The sequence below is a fragment of the Tamandua tetradactyla genome, chromosome 24 (genome assembly GCF_023851605.1).
Source record: "Tamandua tetradactyla isolate mTamTet1 chromosome 24, mTamTet1.pri, whole genome shotgun sequence".
In the NCBI taxonomy this organism is placed as follows: Eukaryota; Metazoa; Chordata; class Mammalia; order Pilosa; family Myrmecophagidae; genus Tamandua; species Tamandua tetradactyla.
The window spans coordinates 52,755,751-52,776,892 of record NC_135350.1 but is presented as its reverse complement, the minus strand read 5'-3'; the positions used below and the strand labels follow the sequence as shown (position 1 = coordinate 52,776,892).

General features: G+C 40.4%; 3 protein-coding genes and 1 pseudogene across 15 annotated transcripts in view; 1 reads left to right on the top strand and 3 right to left on the bottom strand.

Annotated features, from left to right (window-relative positions):
* Window positions 1–946: 946 nt before the first annotated feature.
* LOC143668214 (eukaryotic translation initiation factor 2A pseudogene) lies at window positions 947–6,354 on the bottom strand (annotated as a pseudogene).
* Window positions 6,355–7,429: 1,075 nt separating this feature from the next.
* On the bottom strand, window positions 7,430–9,002 carry LOC143668361 (uncharacterized). Its single transcript, XM_077143117.1, has 2 exons — window positions 8,639–9,002; window positions 7,430–8,485 (listed from the first exon to the last, which is right to left on the bottom strand). The coding sequence occupies exon 2, from the start codon at window positions 8,250–8,252 to the stop codon at window positions 7,746–7,748; it is 507 nt and encodes a 168-aa protein (XP_076999232.1). The 5' UTR covers window positions 8,253–8,485; window positions 8,639–9,002; the 3' UTR covers window positions 7,430–7,745.
* STBD1 (starch binding domain 1) lies at window positions 8,129–12,225 on the top strand. Its single transcript, XM_077143116.1, has 2 exons — window positions 8,129–8,458; window positions 10,334–12,225. The coding sequence occupies exons 1-2, from the start codon at window positions 8,251–8,253 to the stop codon at window positions 11,167–11,169; spliced, it is 1,044 nt and encodes a 347-aa protein (XP_076999231.1). The 5' UTR covers window positions 8,129–8,250; the 3' UTR covers window positions 11,170–12,225.
* Window positions 12,226–14,055: 1,830 nt separating this feature from the next.
* The window catches only part of CCDC158 (coiled-coil domain containing 158), a 139,154-nt gene continuing 132,067 nt past the window's right edge, over window positions 14,056–21,142 (bottom strand). For all 13 annotated transcript variants that reach the window (XM_077143101.1, XM_077143102.1, XM_077143110.1 and 10 more), the window contains 3 exons: window positions 18,225–18,383; window positions 16,476–16,583; window positions 14,056–14,289 (listed from right to left, as the gene is read on the bottom strand). In XM_077143101.1, coding sequence (XP_076999216.1) covers window positions 14,213–14,289; window positions 16,476–16,583; window positions 18,225–18,383 — 344 coding nt within the window. In that variant the 3' untranslated portion in view covers window positions 14,056–14,212. The remainder of the gene's footprint in view (window positions 14,290–16,475; window positions 16,584–18,224; window positions 18,384–21,142) is intronic.

Genomic DNA, 21,142 nt, shown 5'->3' with positions numbered 1-21,142 from the left:
GCTTTCTCTTCATAAGGCCTCTCCAATAACAGGATTAAACCCATCATGATTCAGTTGGCCACATCTTTTTTTTCTTTTCTTTTCTTTTTTTTTTTTTTTACAAACATTCTTGACATAATTACAATCAATGGCTCACAATGTCATCACATATTTGGGTATTCATCACCATGATCATTTTTTTTTTTTTTTGAACATTCCCATCTCTCCAGCAAAAGAAATAAGGAAAAAAGAAGAAACTCATAGATGCCATACATCTTACCCCTCCCTCTCATTGACCACTAGTATTTCAATCTACTCAATTTATGTTAACCTTTGTTCCCCTATTATTTGTTTATTTCTTATCCATATTTTTTACTCATCTGTTCATACCATAGATAAAAGGAGCATCAGACACAAAGTTTTCACAATCACACGGTCACATTGCAAAAGCTATATCATTATACAATCATCTTCAAGAAACATGGCTACTGGAACACAGCTCTGCAGTTTCAGGTACTTCCCTCTAACCACTCTTATACACCATAAACTAACAAAGAGGTAATATCTATATCGTGCTAAAAAATGCATGCAGAATCTATGTAAAGAAGAGGACAATAATGCTCCAGAGTGAGAATACATGGCCCTTTAAAAAAATTTTTTAATGCCTTTATTTATCTATATGGTAAACACTGTTCCCTACTGAAAAAGAAGGACATTTATCTTTCTGTGTGTCATGCTTAGCTTAAAACTTCATAAGCCTCTTTTCTAAATTATATATTAACAGGTAGGAAAATCAATTTAACAGACATTGTTAAATACTTTCACACATATGCAGAGTCTTGGATAAATGGTTAAAATTATAGGTAAGCATTAATGAGAGCACACGGATATTCCATGTATGCCAATGAGTTTAACATAAGATGTATTTGCACTGATTTTTGGTAACCAACTTGCTTTCTGTGAATCTTTAAAGACCCAATTCCAAATTTTCCAGCTCCTGCAGAAGGGCTTTCTCTTGTTGAATTTTCTCCTGCTGATTTTTTTCTGTTTTCCAGTTATCATCCAGTTGCTACTTGCTCTTTTAGTTGTTTTATAGCTTCCAGTTTCTTCTTTTGGTTCTTAAATTTTGTCTATCTGGGGTCTCCAGAAGTAGACAGAGAGATGGTATTTCATGGTATGCTCTGTGGGATGGGAGTAGGTGCCAAATCTGCATTCTTGTTACTTCTTGCCTGCTACTTTGCAGCTTTCTTGGCTTCATGCTTCCTTTAATTTTTATGGGCTGTTTTTGATAATGGCTTATCATTTCCTGGTTGTGGCTTCGTATTCTGATTACAAACAATTTGTAGTTGCTGTAACTGTGAAGTTGTCCAAATTAAAGCAAGTCTATAGGAATGTCCAATCTAAGGCATCCAGGAAAATATACCATGGTTCAAGTAGGGTGATGATGTTCAGCATTTCTTCTCACATAGAAAGGCACATGGCAAACATGGCAGCATCTACTCACTTTCTCTCCAGGACTCTTGCTTCATGAAGCTCCCTAGGAATTGTTTTCCTTCTTCATCTTCAAAGGCTGCTGGCTGGTATACTCTGGGGTTCTCTCATCCTTCTGTCGTGGGTCTGTGGCTCTCTCCTTGTTCTCAAAAGGGACTCTCTGTTCTGGTTTGCTAGCTGCCAGAAGGCAACACACCAGAGATGGATTGGCTTTCAATAAAAGGGGATTTATTTAGTTGACGTATAGTTCTTCAGAGGAAAGGCAGCTAATTTTCAGCTGAGGTTCTTTCTTACGTGGGAAGGCACAGGGCGATCTCTGCTGGCCTTCTCTCCAGGCCTCTGGATTCCAACAACTTTCCCCGGATGATTCCTTTCTGCATCTCCAAAGGCCTGGGCTGAGCTGCGAGTGCTGAGAATGAGACATGCCGAGCTGCTTGGGCTGTGCTACATTGTGCTCTCTCATTTAAGCACCAGCCAATTAAGTCAAACATCATTCATTGTAGTAGGTATGCCTCCTAGCCAACTGCAGATGTAATGAACAACAGATGAGGTTCACATACCTTTGGCTCATGTCCACAGCAACAGAACCAGGTGCCTTCACCTGGCCAAGTTGACAACTGAATCTAACTTCCACACTCTCTGTGAAATGTCTCCTCTTTTATAGGATTCCATAAACTAATCAAGACCACATAGAATGGGTGGCAACATGTCTCTATCTAATCAAATTTAATACCTACAATTGATTGAGTCATATCTTCTTGGAAATAACCTAATCAAGTTTCCGATCTATAGTACCAGCACATTCCACCTTCCGGAACCTAAAAGAAACATGTTTTTCCCATATACAAAATGCATTAACTTCATCACCTTATCAAAGAACTATAAACCATTTCAGTAACATTATAAATACAAAACAAGGTTAAAAACAGTTCAATGTCAGCTACAGGCATGGTCTGAACTAAAGCAAAGTTCTCCTCTGGCTCTGGATCTGTAAAGCTCAGAACAAGTTATTTACTGCCAATATACAAAGGAGGAACAGTCATAGGGTACATATTCCCATTTCCACAGGGAGGAATTGGAAAGAACACAGGGGTCACAGGACTCAAGCACTCTGGAAAACCTGCAGGGCAAAAGTTTAGATTTCAAAGTCTGTGAGTCATTTATCTTTGGGACTTTAGAAAGTGGCAGTCCCACACTTTCCAAAGACCTAAGCTGCAGCTAGCCTCTCTCCGAACGCAACTTTGGGGAAACCGCTTTTTTTTTTTTTCACTCCACCCTCTCCAAGCATCGGGGCTGCACCTGGGCTCTAAGCCATCTCTGGGGCACATGCTCAACCCCTCCATGTGGTGGCAGCCAGGCTCTCTCCAGTCCCCAAATAGTGTGCTGCACTCTTTTCAAGGCCTGAGGTGGCACCACTCTTCCACTGCAGCAAGGTGGAAGACCCATACTTGCCTTTGGGACAAACTCACCCTCTCCACGTGCTTGGGTAGGTCCGTTCTCCTATCTTGAGGTTTCTTGACTTCAGATCTCGGCCTCCATGGTTCTGCTTCTGAAATTATTTTTCCTTTAATGTGTCCTTTCTCTGTCCCTCTCAGTTCCGACTGGCAGTGGTTCTCTTTATACAGATTCTGCAACACTGCTGTTGGCTTTCTATGCAGTAGCCTTGGATCATGCCCACCAAACATAAAGAGGCTTTCTCTGAAATGGCTGACTGGTTCCACATTTGGTCAAATCCTCACATGGGGCCCCATTCTCTGGGGTCTCCCTTCCTGGAAGCCCTGAATTTTCCAGAATATCAACTTCTGGTTTCTTTATGCCCATGGGCTGTTTTCAGCTTATCTCTTTTCTGTTGCATTTCACTATAAACTATGAGGAGAAACCAGGCTGTACTTTCCATGTTTAATTTAGAAATCTCTTCTGCGAAATATCCAAGTTCATGGCTTTTAAAATCTGCCTTCCAGCCAAAGCCACCAGTCAACTTTGCCAGATTATCTGCCATTTTAAAACAAGGATCATCTTCCTTCCAGTCTGTAATAACAGGTCTCATTTCCGTCTACTGCCTGGCCAGAGGCATCCCTAGAGCCACATTTCTACCAACAGTCTCTTCAAAGCATTCTAGGCCTTCTCTATCAAGCACCTCACAGTTCCTTTAGAATCTTCCACTTACTCATTTAAAAACCATTCCAACATGTTTGGTATTTGCAAACCGCAGCAGCACTCCACTCCTCTGGTACCAAAATCTGTTCTAGTTTGCTAGCTGCTGCAATGCAATATAGCAGAAATAGAACGGTTTTTAAAAAGGGGAATTTAGTAAGTTGCTAGTTTACAGTTCTAAGGCTGTGAAATTGTCCAAACTAAAGCAAGTCTATAGAGGGCAGGCCTGTTCATGGCAGGCAAGAACTCAGGCCTCAGAGTTCTTGCCTGCCATGCTGGAGACTTGGGTTTGATTCCCAGTGCTACAGAAATGTCCAATCTAAGGCATTCAGGGAAAGATACTGTATTAGTTAAGGTTCTCTAGAGAAACAGAATCAGCAGGAAATATCTGAAAGTACAAAATTTGTAAAAGTATCTCACGTAACTGTGGGAACGAAGAGTCCAAAATCCATAGGGCAGGCTGTGAAGCTGACGACTCCAATGAAGGGTTTGGATGAACTCCACAGGAGAAGCTCACCAGCCAAAGCAGGAAGAGAGACTGTCTCCTCTGAATCCTCCTTAAAAGCCTTCCAGTGATTAGATTAAATGTCACTTACTGCAGAAGACATTCCCTTTGGCTGATTACAACTGCAATCAGCTGTAGATGCAGCCAACATGATCATGATTTAATTCTATGAAATGTCCTCATAGCAACAGACAGGCCAGCACTTGCCCAACCAGACAAACGGGCACCACTGCCTGGCCAAGTTGACACAAGAACATGACCATGACAGATATCTTGGTTTAAGAAGGCCAATGACATTCAGCATTTCTTTCTCAGTTGAAAGGGCACATGGTAAACATGGCAGCATCTGCTAGCTTTCTCTCCAGGCCTCTTGCTTCAGGAAGCACTCTAGGAGGCATTTTCCTTCTTCATCTCCAAAGGTCACTGGCTGGTAGACTCTGGTTCTCTCATCCTTTTGTCATGGTTCTGTGGCTCTCTCCTTATTCTCAAAAGGGACTCTCTCCGAAATGTTTCCTCTTTTATAGGATTCCAGTAAACTATTCAAGACCTACGTAGAATAGGTGGAGAATTGTCTCTATCTAATCAAGTTTAATACTCAAAATTGATTGAGTCATGTCTCCGTGGATATAACCTAATCAAGTTTCCAATCTATAGTACTGAAGAGGGATTAGAAGAAACCACTGTTCCCACAAGATTGATTAGGATTAAAATACGGCTTTTCTAGGGTGCATCGATCCTTTCAAACTGGCACAGTATCTCTCACTGGATGCTTTAGTTGGACATTTTTATAGTCTTACTGTAATTTAGATATTTGCACGGCCTTAGAACTATAAACTTGCAACTAAATAAGTTCCCCCCCTTTTTAAAAGGTATTACGCTTCTGGTATATTGCATTTTGGCAGCTTTTGCAAACTAAAACAGTACTTCACTTGGAACTGCTTGGTAGGTTATTGTTTTTGCTGGAAATATTCCATCCCAAAATGGCTGCCAAGAAAACTGCCAAATTCTGCATTTGATGGCACATCATATTTATGCAAGATGGAGCCAGGATAATGCCAAATCTTGTACCAAATAAAGTGGGGTTACATGTGGCAGTCATATATGCTCACCATCTAGGCACCAAGTAGAATCGGAGTCCACTGGTTTGGAAGTAAGTTTATGGTTTTTGAAATCCCACATTTCCACTTGTCCCTTTAGATTTGCAAATCCAAGTAGTATTAATATATGTCCATGAGGGCTATAGAAGTTTACATTACAAGGACCAGTTCCAAAATCAAACACAGGATCGCATTTCAAATTGAAAACTGTCACTTTGGCAAGCATAAACCACAAGCAGCATAAAATTCAGTGGAACTAAAGTTCCAAACTACATCATAAATGGGACCTTTTTTTCTTTTGGTGATTGCACTACAGAACTTTCTCCATTATTACAATGTAATGTAGTGTTTGTTCCCCATAGTAGGACGCACTTGTCCTGTCAACATCTGTACTAGCTATTACCAACACTGCATAGCTTTTTTATTCCATAATATTGTAACCTCATCAGCTTTAAAGAAACTTTTGTTGGCCAAAGCTGCATAGGGCCCACCAAAGTTAGGGTACTGATATAATCTAACAAACTGAGGTGCCCCCTTTCTTCCAGAATGTAAACAGCCCACCTCGTATGGTTGGGATCCAGGTGATAACACAAAATTGTTAATTTTTTGCAAATGCAGTTTATTTGCAATTACAGTAAAATTATCATTTTCAAAAAGTGAACTTCATTGTTAATATTTTGGGCATTTTATTCTTCTGACTAGGATGGACACCGATTTTGCATTTTTTTCTCCTGGATGAAAGACTTCATACATGTCCCAGTTTTCACATCGTGAAGTTGTAGGTTTGGTATTCCAGCTGTGCCATCTTTAGAGGCAGCATAAGGCAGCCTCGCTGTTTGTACAGTGTTTTTTGCAAAAACTCAAAGCAAACTGCCTTTGGGAGGTCAAAGAAGTTCAGTAGTCCCTTGTTAGCGACATTGATAATATTTACTTTTTCTCCATTACCCCAGGCAAACAAGGTCCCATCATTACTGAAGGTATAGACTTGGCAATTTTTCCCAGACTCCCGTGGAAACACTGTGCTTTCTGTAAAGCGAGGGTGGAGGGTTGGGGGAGGTGGTAGTGGAAATTTGCCAAGTGAAATCCTTCCGATCCTTGGACAGCCAGGAGCAGTGTGAATGGCGCCATCTTATCCTAGAAAGTGGGCCTTTTAATTCATTCATTCAACATCTAGTTTTTGAATGCTCACTCTGCACTGGGATCTAGGTGCTGGGGATTCAGCATCATGTAGCTCTCACGTACTTTACACTCTAAGGGGGCCGGGGCGGGGAGGTGGGAACTAAACAGAATACATAGGTTATACAATAGATAAGAAGTGCTGCCCTAAATGCTAAGGAGAAAAATAAATCAGGGGAATGTTATAGGGAATGGGGGTTGTAATTAACAATGGGATGGTCAGGGAAGGGGTCACAACGAAGAGTATGGGGTAGAGAGGCCCTGGATGGATATCTGGGGGAAGTATGGCTCTAGACAAGGACGCCAGTAGAGCCGAGCGGGGTGAGATGGAGATGAACTCAGAGGGGTTGGGGTGGGGATAGAGAGCCTGTAGGGCCTTCCAGCTGTTTGCTAGGAGATGTGAGGTAATTGAAGGGTCTTGAATGGAGGATTGACAGGGTTTAAATGCGTTTTAACAGGCTGGCTCTAGCTTTTGCTTTGAAAGTAGCCTATAGGGGTTCAAGGATGGAAGGAGGGAGAGCAGTGAGAGGTGACTGCAGTAACCCAGATGAGGAATGACAATGGCCGGCCTGGTGGCACTTGCTCTGGTGAGAAGCAGAACGATTCTAAACATATTTTGAAGAAAACGTGCCAGGATTTGTGGTGAATTGAGTGCCCCGAGTAAGAGGAAAAGGAGAGAGTTGATGATGACTCCAAAGTTGTTTTTGATTTTGTTTTGTTTTGTCTGCTCAGAGGAAAGGGCTTTGTAATGATTTGCCCTCCCAGAGGAGGCCCTTTTGGATTCCGAGACGTTATCTGTCAGCTGTGGCCTCGGCAGTTGGGTGGGAGTGAGGAGTTCAAGGGAAAGTTCCAGGCTGCAGATGCAAACGTTGGAATTATCAGCTTGAAGCTGGTGTGTAAAGTCATCAGACTGGAAGAGGGGTGAGCTTAGAAAGAAATGCGTATAATTCTTAGCTCACAGACTTTTTTTGTTTGTGTTGGTGTGGATCAAATTAAATAAATACTTAACACACCTGGCACACAGACATCATTTTAAAAAGCGTTGCTGTTTTTATTAATAAATTTATCTGTAAGAGCTTATTCCTGGGCAACATCTAGTCCAGGTAGGATGGGGCGCATTTTGCAGTAACCACGTATCCCCCAAAAATGGTCGAGGAAAAAGCAAGGACTGAATGTGGTTGAGATGATTCACATTTACAGATGATGGGTTCTTAGTCCAACCCTTTCATCCTACCCGCGGAGAGGCGGAGGCCTGGGGAGACTGAGCGCAGCTAACTGGCGACCGAGCAGAGCTTCCCCTCTGTCTCCCGGTTTTCCGGCACCGCCCCAGCTCTTCTCTCCGTCTACCCCACCCCACCCGGCCGCTGCTGCCTCTCCAGCCCGAGCCCCAGCCCACGCGTCACTGACATAAATTGGCTTCTTCCGAGTCCGAGTTCCTGAAAGCTGTTGGCATAGAGCTGGCCGCGCTGCAGTTGAGAATCAGTGAGGCCGAGGGGCGGAGGAGCCCAGCGCGGTGGCTGAGCGCATTTGGGCTCTTTTCGCACGCGGGGCACACGTGGAATCAGGAGCCGGAGCCCTCGACCGCCGGCGACCGGCACGCGAAGTGTTGGAACAGGAAGGCGCTGCAGTCCCGGCTCGTGTCGGAGCCTAGGCGACAGCCCCGGGGCGGAGAGTGGGGCGGGGCTGGGAAAGTTGAGTATTAGTTGCCGAGGGCTGGACTCTGCGCTAGAGCGCCCGCCGCGGGCGACCGTAAAAGGCTGGAGCGCGCCGGGTAGGTGTGGTTCTGCCCGCGTGACCTGAGGCCCGGTCCCGGTCGCCGTCGCCTCCCGCAGCTGCGGCCTCTCAGCCATGGGCTCCGTCTGGTCTGCCGTGCTTGTCGGAGGAGGCCTGGCTGGAGCGCTTTTCGTCTGGCTGCTGCGGGGCGGCGCGGAGGACGCGGGCAACGAGGGCGACGCGGCGCAGAAGAAGGACGCCCCTTCTGGGGAGGCTGCGGCCCCGGGAGGCGATCAGGGTGGCAACGGGGAACCTTCCAGGGGCGAGCTGGTCACCAAACCAGGTATTCTTCCACTCTGTGTCTCGAGGGCTGCTCTGCCACCGGGAAGGGAGGCAAAACAAACAAACAAACAAACAAAACCACATATGGAGCTTTCCTAAAGTCCCCTCCCAGGGGACGAGCTCCCCCTCCCGGAAGCAGGACCCTTCCTGCGACCCCGTTTCGCCCGGCTGGTGCACTCACGCTGGAGAGGTTTCGTGCCCTCCAAGAAAGTCCTGGCGATGTCCTGGCCGAGCCCTCCAAGGGCCACGCCCTGCTGAGTGTCTGCCCCCGGGGTCCGCGTCTGAGGACTTGCCCCCACCCCCCTCGGCCGGGATGAGCTCCACCCTGGCGGGGCGCTTGGTGCAGTGCGGGCGGCTGCAGCGGGGGCGCCCCGTCCGGGGTGCTGGAAAGGAGGGCTCTTCAGCCCACAACCCTCTTCGGCCTCTGGCTGGGCAGGGACATTTTCTCAGTCCCAATCATATAGCCTCCGTGCCGGAATCCATGGGAGGAACTGGGTTTGGGAACACCCAACTTGTGAGCCCCTCGCGTTATCTGGACTGTTCTGTGTTCTGTCAGGAAAGCAAAGTTCAGGTTGAACTCTGTCCAAGAAGCCCTGGAGCTGTGCGCTGGCTGCCGATTCCAGAACTATCTGCTCTCCCCTGTCTTCTCCCCAGATAGCGCGAGGTGGTCTACCCCCCCCCCCGCCCCCACTGTCTCTTTTGGTACTTAATGGGGGCCCAGCTCTTGTGAGAACTGACGTCTACGTTTAAATCTTTAAACGTAGGCTAGGCAAATCCTTTTAGAGACTGTAGGCTAGGCAAAGTAAAGGCTAAGCAGAAAATTTTACCTTTCAGTGCTCTTCTTTGGCAAGCCGCTGTGAGGACTCCAGTCTAATAGTGAAAATAACATCTGTAAACTTTATTTTTAGGTGGTGCTCATGCGTAGCCACACGAAAATCTGCCTACGTGCCTTTTGTGTCATTAGTTTGGGGTGAGCATAGAGCTCGTTTAATTTCTTTTTCTGAAAGCCACCCTCTCGGTTTTAAGTTTAAAAATTGGGAACTCAGAATAATATTTGTTGAGGTCTTCCATCCTCACCATTAAAAAGAAACAAAAGGAAACAAGACCACACCCTCCCTTCTCCCCCGCAAGTGAACAAAAACCACCTGTGCTGATTGTACGCTCTTTGGTGATTCTGAAACTTTAGGAGCTATTTGGACTAGCAGTGAAATGGTGGAGAAGGAAACCCAGTCGTTAGGGAGCTTAGATTGTCTGCTTTTGAGAACATTAAACAAACAAAAAAAATTGTATAGTGGGAGGGGATGCAAAATCCTATGTTTTGTTGAAGAGGTTTCTAATGTGTGAGTTTAGCAAACCAGCCCTCTCCCCCTATCCATCCACTCCCCAACTTTAGACCAGTGATGCACTGCTGTCCTTTGTATCCCCCCACAATGACAGGTGCTTTGCTTGTCTACCCAGATGGGGTGAGATGATACCTGACCTACATTCATTTCCTGAGAGAACAAGTGCACAATTTTAGTTTGTGGGGTGGCCGTGCAGCCCTTTCCCCTACAGGCTGGACACTTTTGATGATAGGAGCGAACCATCTTGACTTAGTTGCATGCCAGTGTGACCTGGACTGTTGGGTTGAAGACTGACACAGTTATATTTCTGCCTTACAACTTGCCACTTACTTTACACTTTTGTGCTGGAACACTGACACTCCTGGATGTGCCTTTCACTGTAGGTATACATGTATATTCTTAAGTACTTTAATGGAGAGGAATTTTGTGAACTGCACATAACAGTAAAACCTTCAATAACAATCTATTTTCTTAGCCTAACTTTTTCTCTTGTGAGTTACCTTACACTATTATGTTTTCTTTTAATTTTTTAGAGCATCTTCAGGAAAGCAATGGATGTTTGATTTCAGAGACCAAAGGCCTTGGTAACCTGCAGGAAGCAGCGTGGAAACTGCAGAGTCCTTCTGGAGAAGATGGTAACTGTGACAGTTCAAGGCAGCATACTGCTACTGGACAGTTTCTAGACACAGAATCTCTAGCTCCCTATGAGCTTGGTATTTCTGGAGTTTACTCTGAAGTTTCAAGAAATGAAAGCCTCCAAAAAGGACAGGAGACATCTGCTAAGGCAGCTACGCATTTTGCAGGGAAGTCACCTTCCAGCAGCCTGCTCACGGACAGAGCTAAAGAAGAAGTGAGCCTTGCACAGTTGGACAGTCAAGACCTGGGTGGCCATGAGGACTGGGAAGTGGTGTCCAGGCACTCCTCGTGGGGAGATGTTGGCTTGAGTGGCAGTCTTGAGGCTCCAGTCTTAGGCCCCAAACAGGGAATGGACTATGGCAGGAGTACCTTTACAGAAGCAAGAGGTCAGGAAGTGAATATGAAAACAAAAAAGGCAGTATCAGCATCTTCAGAGTCTGAGCAAGTTAATATCAGATTCCAGGTCCACTATGTCACAAACACTGATGTGCAGGTCGTTGCGGTTACTGGAGATCATGAGAATCTTGGAAGATGGAACACATACATCCCGCTCCAGAATAGCAAGGAAGGGTTCTGGTCTCATTCTGTTTCCCTGCCGGCAGATACTGTGGTGGAGTGGAAGTTTGTGGTGATAGAGAATGGGGAGGTTACCCGCTGGGAAGAATGTAGCAATAGATTCCTGGAGACTGGCCATGAGGATAAAGTGGTTCAAGAGTGGTGGGGGTTTCATTGATTCAGGTTGCAAAGTATTGGAGAGGCTGATACAGATGGGGAAGAGGCCAAGTTTGTGGAGCACACTGAATAATTTAAAATAAGATAAAGAAGTGTGACTCCAAATTTAGAGTTGTTTCAACTTTGCTAGTGGCTTTTGTCTGATGTGCAGAAATAATTGTGTAGATGATGCTTCCAGTAAGCATGGACTTTTTCCTGAAAGTGACAATGATTGATGGATTTGTGCTGATCCATTATTACTTTAAGTAATGGTAAGAGACTTGGCTAAGCTTCAAGGTGCAGACTGTGGTCACGGAGCACAGGAACTAGCTGATCACAGAGTTCAAGCTTGAGCCTTGGTGCGATTCTTATACCAAGAGAGTAAAACACACCTCCCTCATAGATCCGCTGATTTCCAACTGGCACAGCTTGAGAAACCCTCTCTTTACTACATGCACAATTATATTTAAAAATAGTTAACACCATATGGAACTGTGATCAGAAAATACGTGGCCTCTGGATGTGATTAGAAAGGTTTGAAGTAATGCTTTGAGACTCCTCAATGTTTTCTGCTTGATTCTACCTGCCAGGAATGATCCTGAAGGCAGAACGTTTCTTTGTCTTAATGGTTTAAGACTGGTGTGGAAACAAGGGTCCTACTCAGAATGAGTCATTGGAGCAGCCCATAAGGAAAGGGAACGTGAATGGGGTGAGGGGTGTGGGCTGAGGGAGGTGGCCTGAAGGACGCCTCTCAGGGGACTGGGAGGTTCAGGAATAGCCTGGATTCCAGGGAGGGACCATGAGTCACATATACATGGGGGCCTTTGTAGGATCCCCTCTTTACACACACCCCTCCTCTTCCTCACTACATCTTAACAGAACTCCTGTAGCAAATGTCTCCATCCTTCACTGTCTTCCCTCTCCTCTCATAAAATAGCTCTCTTGGGTAGCAAATTTATAGCAGGACAGTAAGGAATACAGAAGTATATCTTTGCTCTGAGATGAAAAAAGCCATTAAACTCTTAAGTTATTATAACTGAATAAATAATAAAACCTATGTTGTAATATCTTTACTAAATGTGTGAATTATTTGTCTAAATCTTAGTACCATAATAACTTAGAAGTAAAATAAGATATATTTTCTTTTCTGTAGTAATGAAAGACACTTAGAGCAAAGCAAATATCAAAAGGCTTAGAAGAACACATAGGAAGAACTGTTTTTTCCCTCTCTTTGGAGAAAAAGTTTAAAAATACTACTGTTAAAACTTCACCTTTGCTTTGAGGGAACTTCAGCATGCTTCTACTTAAAAATGAATTCTTCTCTGTCAAAACTTAATAAGTGTAACATCTAATGGGGAAATAATGTTTAATCCTAGGAACAGATTGTTTTTGCTCAAGAGCATAAACATAAGTGAAAATAGTGTTAGAAAGTTCTTAAGTGAACTGTTTGATAGTTTTTGGCTCATGACACTTTTATGTGAAATTCATATATACTTCTTATGTACTTCACAAGGAACTTTATATCTATGGGGTTTACAGAAGGCATTTACCACCTATATGTGCATGAAGCATTCTACATACTTTACTGCCCAGAATACCTGAGTATTCCTTTACAAAAAATGTAAAGTAATACAATAATATATAAGAATCTATTTAGAATTCTGTCACCAGCCATTTTATCATTACTTGATGATATAACCTTTACATTAAGCCAACTGATTTAAGACATACACATATTGAACTTTATGTTTTTAAAAACTTAAGTTAATTTTGGTGCTCAGAGTGCTAACATCATCTTGCCATTTAGAGCAGAGACATGAGGGTTTCCCTGTGAGAGAATGTATGTCTTGCTTAGTCAGCCTATCTGCATTAATTATTAACACTAGCTGCTGTAATAGACACTGTACATACAAGAAGACTCCAACAGCAGACGCTTAGCTCTTGCTCCATAACAAGTCTATCTGTTGCTTCTTAACAGAGGTGGGTATTCCTGGTTGGAGGGCAGCTCACCCCTCACAGAGCCGCAGTCAGCTAGGCCCCTTCAGTCTGAGGCTCTGCCATTCCCTACGTCCTCACTGTCCCTGCAGCCAGCCCGTAGAATGAGAAATAAAGGGAGAAAAAACACATATACATATTAAAACATTTTACCTTGAAGTGCCTTATATTGCTCTGCTCACATCCCATTCATGAGACTGGGTGAAATGGCTATACCAGATGTGAGGGGGGGGGAGTGGGGGTGGGAGCTGAACCCCAAGCTGGGCAGCTACTTCTCAGTGACAATTCCGTACTACGGAAGAGGAGCACACATTTCTTTGTCAGCTAGATTTCTGCCACATTGTCCCCAATGATTTGAGCACAACTAAAACATTTTGTTTTTGTGTTTGTTTTTATCTCGCCTTTATTTGGCTCACATACAAAACATTGACTTTATTAAAATTTAATTTAGGTAGACTGAAGCCAATCTGTAGAAGTTACCCACTTGTTAAAGAGTAACAAAGTTTTCTTCCTTTCTTTACAGTTATTAATACGTACAAAGACAACCTTTTCTAAAAGTTTGAATGGGGACCCCAATGTTTTGTTACCTGATTACCTCCACTGATATTGACAGAACAAACAGTGAGTTCAGGGTCATGAAAGGAGGCCCTGTCGGTACATTGGAGTTTGTCCTTCTGTCCTGGCCATTATACCATGTCTTTCATTTATATGGGAAAGAAGTTTTTTAACCCCTCACCAATTTTTGTTTTCAAAGCTGAAACATAATGACTGCATTCTATAGACTTGGGACAGGTAAAGAAAATGAAAATACATAATTATTCTAACACTGGTATTCACGGCACAAATTAATACCTTATAATGTATGAATAGATTTAAATCTTGATAGTACTGTTGGAAATTTTACTACAAGAGCGAGCATTCAGGAATAGTTTATTTAAAAATAGAATTTACAGGACAGGTGTCTTTTATTAAACATTTACATAAAAAGAAAAAAAGGACACAGGGCATTAATTATCATTAGTAAAAGTAATTGGGCATCAATCCTCTGTAAAGAATAGGCAAGCAGTGCATTATTTTAGTAACATTTTTTCTTGGTCTTTTACTTTCTGTATCCTCTTTTCTTGATTTCTGATCATTGAAGACATTGCTGAAAATATTGATAAAACAAAGTTAGAATAGCAAAATCTGCTCCGGCTTTAAATTTTATTATGTGCTTCTCAAAAGGTCAGCTTGTTATCATAGAATAGGTACATTCTGAGCTCAAGAAGTTTTAAAAAATTACTGTATCTAGCATACTTTTGAAAAAGCTAGTATTATCGAACAGCTCTAAGGATAAATCTTATTCTGCTCCTTCAGTTGTTTTAAATGAAAACAATAATTATTACATAATAACTGTAAATTATGTGAACACTTAAGAAGGGTACAAAAAAGATTAGTGTTTTTCTCTATTCCCTCAGTCTGTTTAATACACTCTTAGAAGTTACCACTGTAAGCAGTTTGGTGAATACCTGTGCACAAATATATTCTCTCTTTCTTTACAGAAATGGAAATATATGATATATAAATTGCTCTGTGGTTTATTATTTTCACTTGATAAACTGTCAACATCTTTCCAGTTCTGCTTATAGTTTGTTATGACTGCACAGTATTTCAGACTATGGATGTACCAAAATGTTAGCAAATAAATTTTTAAAAGATTGTTTCCTTTTTTTCTTTATAAACAATGCTATAATAAATACTTTTTTGCATGGACGGGCACCAGGAATTGAACCCAGGTCTCCGGCATGGCAGGCGAGAACTCTGCCTACTGAGCCACCATGGCCCACTCTACAGTAAATACTTTTGTATACAGATCTTGTGCATTTGTACAACAATTTCTTATAGAATAAATTTCTAGAAATTAATTTCTGGGTTAAAGAGAGTATATACGTTAAATTTTGATAAATGCTCCCAAAATTCTCTCCAAAGATAAGTGTTTCAGAATATCCAAGAGACATTCCATCCATTAAAAAATGATCTTTTTATTTTTTAAATAAATACAACATGCATTCCATTTAGATTATTACATGATAGCATTAATCAGATAAACTCAGGACTATAAGTCAAAGTATGAAGAAAAATGGGGCCAATAAGATAATGCATCTTCCTTAAAAAAACTCACAACAAACAACAAAATCAAACACTTTTCCTGAAGGAATGTTAGGCTATCATATGGGATTTGGAATTTCCTTTAAAACCAATTTGATAAAAACTTAGTATTAAATATAATATGAATTTTTGGAATCAGAAATTGGAAGGATCAAGTCCCAGCTCTATTACTTATTGTGTGACTTAGAACTTAGTGATGTATTATCTGCTTATCTTCAGTTTCCTTATTTTCAAATGAAATAATAGTACACACCTCCAGTATTGTCATGAGGGTCTCGTGAAGAAAACATAAGAAAAGAACTGAGCACAGGGCCTGGCACATAGTAGTAAGTGCTCAATTAATGCTAATAGTAGCTATTATTATTAATATTAATAAAGTTTAATTTCTTTTGACAAGGGTTTGTTCTTGGAAAATATTTATTTTCATCCAGTGATATACTCTCTAGGGAGGGAAAGATGAAATAAAAGCATATGCACTCCAAAATTAATTTTTCTCTGACAACGGTTCCTGGATTCATGAAATTATGTTTGAAAAGCATAAAACATGACAGCCCTCTCATATCCCTGGCACTTAGAACTTATGCCCCCAAAAGTTGCTCATCAGCTGCAAATTATCATGATTCCTCATTCAAATAGCTTTAACATATTTAAAAATGACTTATCTTTTTATTTGTGATGATTGGGTACACAGTCTCTTACAGTACTACTCTAATTTAAATCCTGTGTATAGGTAAATGCCATTATTTTGCTTTCTGGCTATCATCTGTAACCCTAGACCTCTACTATCATGTAAATGCTTTTCTACAGACCTACAAGAAAGACAGTGTATTGGAAAGTCCCATGTGAAAACTACTGAAAACATGTGCCCTACTAAAGGTTGGTCATAGTATCAACTCTTAAAAAATGCAATTAGGACATTAAAATTCAGTTTTATCCGTAATGGTATTTTTCTTTTACAATTTTATATTATAACAGGGAGATCTCATATGATCATTCCTACTAGGTGAAAAGTAGAGCAGGGTTAAAATGACAGGCCCAAGAGTTAGACATGGTTAAGACCCTCATGTTTTAACTAAAGTATCTAAATTGCTAATTCAATACTCTGCAGAAATTAGGGGTTTAACCTGAAGGGAAGATGAATATTCTCACGAGTAAGGAAGACTGCTCCAAAAATGCACACTGTACCTTGGTTCTTCAGCTGTAAATCTTCTACCAGACTTTGTAAGCTTTCCAGTCTGTTCTGAAGCTTCCTGCATGTTTTTCCTGTTGTTTCTACTGGCTGAGACTGTGAAACTATTAGAAAATTGCTTAGATGTAATATTAAAAGTCTATTCAAAATTCCTTTTTAGAAATCTTCTGATTACAGCTTAAAAACCTTTCCTCTATTTAGAGCCCTAATATCTTAAAATAAAGAAGGAAATCGGGTCTTTTCTAAATACTGCAATACTGGCGTATTTGCTTTTGTTTCAAACCAATCCAATTCAATATTTCTTAACTATAAAGAATTAAATAGGATGAGTAAGAAAAGTACTTCAAGTTTAATGATACATTCTACATTATAAATGCCTGCCTTTTCATACCAAATCAGAGTAGCTCCATTAACTTAGGTTTTAAGACAGCACTATCTAGTATAGATGCTTGTAATATTTTTAAATGTGTGTGAGGACAGCTCCCATTTTAGTTGAAAAGGGTATAATATGATGGCAGAGGGAAGTATGGATGCTGACAGAGCAACAGTGATCCTAGAACAAATGTGGCAGCAGTGACTGAAGATGGGCGATAAGCCTGTAAATTATGCCCTAAACTGTGCGCTAAGCTTTCTAAGTAAAAAATATGTGATTGGTGGTATGAATATTTTAATTTTGATCCTTAACACTGACTTGTCATATAATCCTGAGAATATTATCTGGTGGCTCATTTTTCCTATTAAAAAATACCCTTTCATTACAAATTTTACAATTAAGGGAATTATTTTAGTTCAAGAGGATGAGAAACGTTGATTTTCATAAAGAGAGAGAATTTTAACATAAAAAACAAGAAATATAAGCTGTATGGTGAGCATCTGAAAATAGGGAGGGAAAAGACAATGCCATGAGGTGAGAGGCAGCACTGACCTGTCCCTGCAATAATCACTGCTCTACTAGTTAAATCATTTGATACTTTAATGTTTAAAAAAATACTAAATGAATAACTTAGAAATGTAAGAGTTGAAGACAAATATAAATTTAAAAAGGGTGAAAAAAGAAAATGCACTTAAATCTGTGATTAGGTTCTCATTTTCATGTTATTTTTAGGATCCAGGCATATCATTTCCAAAGATTAAGAACTGACTTGACAATGACAGAACAACTTGCCTAATTTATTCTTTATCAAAGGGAAAGATGCCTTAGAGCACTGGGGGCTGTCGGAGTCACTGTCATATACGATGAGAAAAATTTCAAGTTCAATTCAATGCACATGTTTTAAACACCCACTTATACATCGGGCAGTTATGATAAATAAAACTATTTTCCCTATTAACAGATGAACTTAAGATTTTTTAAAAATGAGAAAATTTTGTCAAGTCCACATGATGGACACTTGTACTTACAAAAGTAGAGACTGAAGGAGAGACATGATTTCAGGGAATAGAAATAAGAAATAAAAGTGACTCATAGCAATTAAAAGAAGAGTACAAATCTTACAATTAAACAGAGAAAAGTTGATTATTCGTGACAGAGAAAAATGGAGATAACATTTACATATAAATTAATGTATGTTTACTAAGGTGGGTGCATGTATAGAAAAGCTACATTATTTAAATAAGATATAGCATCAATCAGAGCTTATATACAGGAAGACCTGCAAAATCTTGTAAATTCTGAGTATGGAAAAGAACTTGCAATTCACCAAAATAGGAAATCAATCTCATCAGTGATATCAAACCATACATACCTTTAACAGAATCAGATGAATGAACAGGTTTGGTGGGTCTGTATTGTGATACAGAACCTATTGAATCTTCAACAGAACTCGTTAGGAGCGAGTGCACTGGAGACTTTTTAGGAGAAGAATGGAATGAACGAGATGCTGCATTTTTTACAGATGGGCTTGCTAAAATTGTATAAGAACAAAAGAAAAAGGATAGAATTAATTAAAAATAGCACAAGGCATCTCTTGAAAAGTGAGAATTTCATGAAAAAATGTTCCCAATAATGGGGGTGGGGGATGTATTCTGGTAAATACCCCAGGCTTTGGGTTGGACCCGCAAAAGGCTAATACCTTAGGAATAAAGATGAACAGGAAATAGACCTGCCTTTATAAATCTTGAGGTCTAGCTTAAAACTCAATTTCTGATTAGATAAAAATGATCTGCATTACTGGTATCCTTAACTGCCTGCTATAAACAAGCATAAATGCTCTTTGGAGGAAGGTAACCTCAGTTTAGGCCTCAAATCAACTGTATAATTTTCCATATATAATATCTGTCATGCAATAAAAATAATCTAGCAAATGAGGAGAAAAGATGACATGGTAGAAAACCAACAGGAAAAATAAAAACCATAGATATGAGCCACAGGCTCCAGATAATGGGGTTATCAGGCACAGACTTCCACAGATTACTCCAAACCCCAAAGAGGTTCTTTTTATATGAACCACAGAAAACCACACCTGACCATATTATAATAAAACTGCTAAAACAAACAAACAACAGCAGCAACAACAACAAAAACAAAGAAAAGCAATCTTAAAGTTGCCAGCAGAGGGGGGAAAAGATTACATTTAAAGGAGTAACACATTTAGAGCTAACTTCTGCAGGGTAACCATTAAAACAAAGTAAAAAACTTATAAATGTCATAAACCTGGAAGAACTGGTTGGCTTCATATGAGTGTGATTTACTTTAGTTACTAAAAGATCTCTCCCAAGTCAAAGACTACAAAAAAAAAAAAAAAGAATTTATATATATTTTATTTAAGAATATTGATTTTTAGTTTTAGGTATATATTGACACTCTTCTATAAAAGAACATTTGGAAATTTATCTTTCTCCCATCTCTTCACTTTATAGCACAGGTTTTCTCTATGTACATTATTACTGAGGAGATCTGTAACTCATTGTTTGAGTAACCATAGCTTTCACAGTTTTACTCTTTTCTATTTATTTTGTCCTTTTCCATCAGCAGACCAATTATATGCCTGTTGGTTTGCCTCTGCCTTCCAAATATAACATATTGTCTATAATTATTTTTTACCCTTCTTAGTTTTAAAATGTCCTTTTGTCAATTTATATTATGACTAGTGCATTTCCTAATATAACTTATGCAGACAGCTTAATTGAACACCATAAATACATGGAACCTTGAATAGGGCATAAGATTTTGTTGATTTGTCCAGAGTGATGCCCCAATAAATCCCAGAGGGATTTGAACAGTGAATAAAAAAGTATTTGCAAAGTCCCCTTGAGAGAATGATGAGAAAGGGGGAAAATTCAACTTCCCCAAGTAGAGAATTGATATTCTCACAAGCAGTGGGGACAACCAAAGCTATAGGCTGAGCCCTCAATCTCGGGGTTTGGTCATATGAAACTTAACCCTGCAAAGGATAGGCTAAGCCTACTTACAATTAGGCCTAAGAGTCACCCCCAGGAGAACCTCTTTTGTTGCTCAGATGTGGCCTCTCTCTCTCTCAGTCAACACAACAGGCAAACTCACTGCCCTCTCCCTCTCTATGTGGGACATGATTCCCAGGGGTGTGGATCTTCCTGGTAACGTGGGACAGAAATCCTAGAATGAGCTGGGACGCAGCACCAAGGGATTGAGAAAACCTTCTCAACCAAAAGGGTGAAGAGAGAGATGAGACAAAATAAAGTGTCAATGACTGAGAGATTCCAAACAGAGTCGAGAGGTTATCCTGAAGGTTATTCTTACGTATTAAATAGATATCACCTATTTAGTTAAGGTGTAACAGAGAGGCTTGAGGGAACTGCCTAAAAATGTAGAGCTGTGTTCCAGTAGCCATGTTTCTTGATGATGATTGTATAATGATATGGCTTCCACAATGTGACTGTGTGATTGTGAAAACCCTGTGTCTGATGCTTCTTTTATCTACCTTATGGACAAATGAGTATAACCTATGGATTAAAAATAAATAAATAATAGGGGGAACAAATGTTAAAATACATTTAGTAGATTGAAATGCTAGTGATCAATGAAAGGGAGGGGTAAGGGGTATGGTATGCATGACTTTTTTTTCTGTTTTCTTTTTCTGAATTGATTTAAATGTTCTAAGAAATGATCATGATGATGAATATATAACTATGTGATGATATTATGAATTACTGATCATATATATAGAATGGAATGATCATATGGTAAGAATGTTTGTGTTTGTATGTTGGTACATTTAATAAATAAAATGAATTTTTCTAAAATGTGCTTTTGTCTGATTTTCTCTGTCCTTAACTATGTAGTCCATCAGGTCCCTATGACTTCAGTCATGCCTACCTTAATTTTTTATGAATTTCTCCTGTAATGGTTTTATTTTTCTCTTCTATTTCTAGTTTGAGTTATGCCAATTTGCTTTTCAGCATTTTTTGTTGTCTTTTTATCTCTTCCTTGAGCTCCTTGTTTTAAAAACTCTACTTAAATAAGACATAGCATTTAAATAATTCCTTGGAAATTATACAGACTGTCATTTGTTCAGATTCTCCTTTCTCTTTCCTCCATTCAATAAATATTCATTGAGTACCTGCTATGTATCTGGAAGATTCTGGATGCCTGGGATACGTCAAAGAACGAAAGAGTTAAAGACACCTGCCCTTATGACATACAATGTACAGCATAAATAGGTTCATAGTATGTTAAAAGATAGTA

Coding starts and splice junctions, on each gene's coding strand:
- STBD1 (XM_077143116.1), top strand. CDS start 8,251: ATGGGCTCCGTCTGGTCTGCCGTGCTTGTCGGAGGAGGCCTGGCTGGA. Junction 8,459..10,333: donor CGAGCTGGTCACCAAACCAG/GTATTCTTCCAC, acceptor TTAATTTTTTAG/AGCATCTTCAGGAAAGCAAT.
- LOC143668361 (XM_077143117.1), bottom strand. CDS start 8,252: ATGGCTGAGAGGCCGCAGCTGCGGGAGGCGACGGCGACCGGGACCGGG.